This window comes from Trachymyrmex septentrionalis, unplaced genomic scaffold (assembly GCF_001594115.1).
Source record: "Trachymyrmex septentrionalis isolate Tsep2-gDNA-1 unplaced genomic scaffold, Tsep1.0 scaffold133, whole genome shotgun sequence".
NCBI classification, from domain to species: Eukaryota; Metazoa; Arthropoda; class Insecta; order Hymenoptera; family Formicidae; genus Trachymyrmex; species Trachymyrmex septentrionalis.
Genome location: NW_017304472.1, coordinates 61,941 through 67,502, shown reverse-complemented (window position 1 = coordinate 67,502; position 5,562 = coordinate 61,941). Strand labels below are relative to the sequence as shown.

Here is a 5,562-nt window from a genome sequence, read left to right as displayed (position 1 = left end):
GTACTACCAGCATTAGCATTACTCAAGATGTTCAATGACTAAAACCTCGTAATGTTGTTCAAGATCATGACATGGATAACATTTATCAAGATCATTAAAGGTTCTATATCTTATTTTCATTTTTATATAAAAATGAATTTTTAGTGCAAAAATGAAAATAAAAGAAACTATTTCCAATGACCTTGATCTTAATAAATGTTATCTTGATTATGTTTTAAAAAGCTCTCGAGGTAAGCTACGAAATAAGCAATAAAAAATGAGGGTTCTATTTAAAGAACTCTTAAGTATAACTTGTTGTGACGTCATCCAAGGTCAAACACATGGTATATCTTATGTTCCCCTCGAAGTCACATAACTTTTGTCTGAAACTTTTTTTAATCCTACGTCTCTTTCTCGAAATAATCTAGTGTATTAATTAAAATAAAACATCCTGTATACAGAATAATATTATACATTAGGTTATTAAATGTTAATGTATTTTAAAATCAAACTTTTAAACAAGAAAATATTTAATCTTCTGCATTAAAATAACTACCCTAGTAGAAAAATTTTTCTGAAATTATTCCATGTTTTGAAACAATTTTCGGCAAAATTTCAGCATTTCAGAAAAATTTTAGTTTAACTTCTGCGATTTTTAATTGGAAAATTCATTTTCTACAAAATTTCAGAGATATTTTAGTTTAATTTCAGCGAGTTTTCAGTATGTTAGCTGAAAAATTCACTTTCAGTGAAATTTTAATAAATTTTTAGCAATTTCGCTGAAATGTTCCAAAACATAGAATAATTTTAATGAAATTTTTTCACCACGGAAAGAATAAAATTTTTTAATTTACATTAATATATATTCAAAAGGAGTCATGGAAAAGTTGAAGATTGGACCAAATGAACTTCTGGCAACAAATAAAAAATTGATATATGCTAGATTAACTGGATACGGTCAAAATGGCTCTTTTGCAAATATGGCTGGTCATGATATAAATTATTTAGGTTTATCTGGTAATATGTTAAAACATTATAATATAACATTATATAACATAATCCATATTAGATTATATTCATTAATTGTATTGATATAAAACAAATGCATTTTATACATTTTATTTTTTAGTTTGTCGTATCGTAACATATTGTTTATCATAATAAGACCTAGTTATTTTATGAGACTATAAATTATTAATACTATAAGTTGTTAATACAGGATTATTGTCTTTATTTGGTCGATATAATGAAAAACCTATACCACCCGTTAATCTGGCTGCTGATTTTGGTGGCGGCGGTTTGATGTGCGCTCTTGGAATAATCTTGGCGTTGTATGAGCGAACTAAGAGCAATGTCGGACAGATAATAGATGCATCAATGGTAGAGGGATCAGCATATTTAGGGTCCTGGTTATTCAGATCTCAAAAAATGGGTATGTGGGAAAATCCACGTGGCAAAAATCTGTAAGTACTTCTTTGGAATATACAAGTGCTTTTGATTTTTGTTTTGTAAATAATTTTTTTAATTGTTTTTTTCAGTCTTGATACAGGATCACACTTTTACGATACATACCAGACGAAGGATAAACTTTTCATGTGCGTTGGGGCAATCGAACCACAGTTTTATGAAATCTTTCTAGAAAAGCTTGGTCTCTCAAGCGACGAGGTACCACAATACACAAATTTTGAAGAAAATCGCCGTAAAATCACGGAAATTTTCAAAACGAAGACTCAAGCGCAGTGGTGCGCTATATTTGACGGCACTGATGCATGCGTGACACCAGTGCTAAATTTGAAAGACGTCATGTTACATATTCACAATAAGCAGAGGCAAACATTTACGATTGTAGAAGACAATTTATTTCCAAATCCTGCTCCTCGTTTATCTCGAACGCCCGGTATTTCTCTTGGAGTTAAAGGAAACCCACAAGTCGGTGAAGACACTGTACAAATTTTAACTGAATTAAAATTTCAACCTAATGAAATTAACCATCTATTGTCAAATGGGATTGCTTATCAATCGCAGCATATTTCGAAACTTTAAACCTATCAGATTTGGTATGCATACAAAATGTTGCATCTACCAGAGAATTAATCGATTTCAAAAACGAGCATGCTTCGCAACATTCTAGCACATGCGCGAAATAAACAGATATCGTTATTCTGATAATTAACTCGACTCTCATTAAGGATTGATTTTTGTTTTTTCCATTTTATAAATTTTCTTCACACTTTGCATGATAATTAATCACTCTGCATCGGTATACGGAAACACAGAAACAAAGAGCGCAACAATATATTAAAATGTACGTACATACTTTTTTGTAAAGAGTAATAAAATTATTTCCAGCATTTTACACACAAGTTATTCTTCTTTTTTTTACATACATATATTTAATGAGGCAGGAGAAAGAAAATATCAAAAAGACAGACAAAGAAATTTTTACCAAATTACTCTATTAAAATTTTACAAATTTGATCAAAATTGTATCAGAATATTTTCTTATTCTTATATTTTTCATATTTTCGTTCTTTATACTATTAGTTCTTTGATATAAAAAATAAAAAAAAAGATTAGTTGAGCTTTAAAGAAATGAGATGAGATAGGATTTATTGTAAGAACTGCATATAGAGAAATACAAGAACAGATTATTTTATTATATAATATCTAAAAATATACACACACATCTTACTCTGCTGCATTGCTGCTTCTCAAGATAAATATTAGTTATAAAAGTTTCATTTTTAAAATCTAATTTTGATATTATCTTTTACATCAATAATCTATAAAAAACTGTCCAGAATTACTTTCATAGTACTTATATTATAAGATACCCAGCATACCCCTATGATAGAAGTGAAACCAACTAAATGGTGAAAGATGCAAAACATCGATGAATCTCCATCTTTCTCTTATGCGCGCATATTTACAGTAATGGAAAAAAATAGAGGTATTTTACCGTTGTTTTTGCTTTCACGCACTCTTACGTTAACTTCATTTCTACATGAGAACATGTTGGGTATATTTTATAAGTCAAGCCCGGAGCCGGATTGCACATTCCGACCGATTTTGCTCAGTCATCCTTATTCTTTTTGTTTCATATAGCATTTAGACTGCGTGCGGAGATTTAAAATAATTAAATAAAGAACTTATTGCAAAAAATATATTTAAAAATATATATATTTAAAAACAATAAAATCAATATATATATAGGCTCTAAAGAAAATTCTAAAAAATAAAATTCTAAATAATAAGTAAAATGCCAATTTAAGCCGACACTAGTTATAAGTACGTATTTTATAATATCATTTATTCAAAGTGAATATAAAACGTATAACGTTTCGATCTACGGTCAAGGTTCTCTTCAGTATAAAAGATATATTAACAAAATTACATAACGGTAGCGCATACACGCATAAATTAATAACATAAAAAGGAGAGAAAGACGTGATCGTAATGTCTGAGTTAATCTTGGTCATTTAATTACTAAGTTAACTAAAAAGAAAAATATTTTGTTTTAAAACAACCGCCCTAAGAGTTGTAAATAATTAAAAAATGCTAACATGAGAAAAAATGGTAAAAAACTTACATGACTATCAAGATTGAACTACTTTTATAAGGTTTGCTGCACATGTTCCATTAAACTGTTCCATTTACTATAATGCAAATGTGAATAAATTAAAAAGTTAATATAAATAACAGTAAAAAACCAATTTTAGTTCACTTACATGAAATAAATTTTAAAGATTTTAAATACAAAGCGCCTTCCCGGTCCGAGTGTTAAGATGTTGAACTACTATCTAATATACATTCAATTAAATTGAATTAATATTTCAGAAATAAACAAAAATTTTAAAGATATTAGACACGACATAATTGTTTGATAGACAAATGTAAAATGAAAGTGAGAGCAACAGTGAATAATAGAACATATACTTAAAATAAGTAAAAATATAAATAATAAATAACAAAGTATAAACGATATAGATTGGAAGCATTACGTCTCTGAAAACTAGATCATTAAATTTCCTGAACATTTGTTTGATAAAAAAAGATGAGACTCTTATTTTCAATTGGTATTGTAAACCTACATATTTGGATCGTTTTCTTAATTATTTTTCATGGCATCCTTTCTGTCAAAAAATTGGCACGATTATTGATTTGATCGATAGAGTCTTATTACTTTCTCATCTGAGTTTTCATAAAAAGAATTTTGACTTAATTATAAAAATCCTGCTGAATAATAAATATTCTAAACTTAATATTTTCAATTATCAAAAAAAGACTTCACACAAAATTTGACCTCTTTAATCGTGTTCATAATTTTATTATTCATGAACAATTGACAACCAAAGAAGATAACAAGAATAAAAAATTTTTTTGTACACCATTTATTCCTAATATTTCCACAAAAATCAATAACATATGCTCTTTAAAAATATACTATTTTTACGTATGGCTTATACAGGCATAAATAAGCTTAACAGATTCATTAAAATTCAGAAAGATGTTCTACCTCAGTTTTCTCAATCTAATGTTGTTTATAAAATTGATTGTAAAGATTGTGATGCATCTTATGTTGGAACCATATAAATAGAAACACGACCCAACATTCTGTTATTACATAACATCGGATGGACTTAAATCATGATTTTAATTGGAACAAGGTACATATTTTAGACAAGGAGCAAATTCTACATAAAAGATTATTATCAGAGATGATAAAGAGTAAAAAAACAAAAACAAGGCCCGAATTTACAAAATGGTACACTTTCTCTTGATCCGTTATATATTGATCTATTTTCAGAGACGTAATGCTTCCAATCTATACCGTTTATACTTTGTTATTTATTATTTATATTTTTACTTATTTTCTTTGTAAGTACAAGTTCTGTTATTCACTATTGCTCTCACTTTCATTTTACATCTGTCTACCAAACAGTTATGTTGTGTTTTATATCTTTAAAATTTATTTCATATAAGTGAACTAAAATTGATTTTTTACTGTTATTTATATTAACTTTTTAATTTATTCACATTTGCATTATACAGTAAATGGAACAGTTTAATGGAACATATGCAACAAACCTTATAAAAGTAGTTCAATCTTGATAGTCATGTAAGTTTTTTACCATTTTTTCTCATGTTAGTATTTTTTAATTATTTATAATTCTTAGAACGGTCATTTTAAAACAAAATATTGTTCTTTTTAGTTAACTTAGTAATTAAATGACCAAGATTAACTCGGACGTCACTACCACGTGTTTTCGCTTCTTTTTATGTTATTAGTTTATACGTGTATGCGCTACTATTATGTAATTTTGTTAATATCTTTTATATTGAAGAGGACCTTGACCGTAGATCGAAACGTATACGTTTAATATTCACTTTGAATAAATGACATTATAAAATACACACTTATAATCAGTGTCGGCTTAAATTGGCATTTTATTTATTATTTTTTATACATATTTATATATATTATATATTATAAACTTATATGTTACGTCCGGCGGACTCACGCGACTCTTTTCTTTCATAAAGATCTCGAATTCCTCGAAGCTCTAAAATTTTATATTCTAT

At 27.6% G+C, this 5,562-nt stretch overlaps 1 protein-coding gene across 4 annotated transcripts in view; it reads left to right on the top strand.

Moving 5' to 3' along the window:
* LOC108757166 (alpha-methylacyl-CoA racemase) overlaps positions 1-2,330 on the top strand; it is a 229,404-nt gene extending 227,074 nt beyond the window's left edge. For 3 of the 4 annotated variants that reach the window (XM_018501567.1, XM_018501572.1, XM_018501568.1), the window contains 3 exons: positions 853-996; positions 1,199-1,442; positions 1,518-2,330. In XM_018501567.1, the coding sequence (XP_018357069.1) occupies positions 853-996; positions 1,199-1,442; positions 1,518-2,022 (893 nt within the window). In that variant the 3' untranslated portion in view covers positions 2,023-2,330. The remainder of the gene's footprint in view (positions 1-852; positions 997-1,198; positions 1,443-1,517) is intronic. The other variant, XM_018501571.1, reaches the window with a different exon arrangement.
* The last annotated feature ends 3,232 nt before the right edge of the window (positions 2,331-5,562 follow it).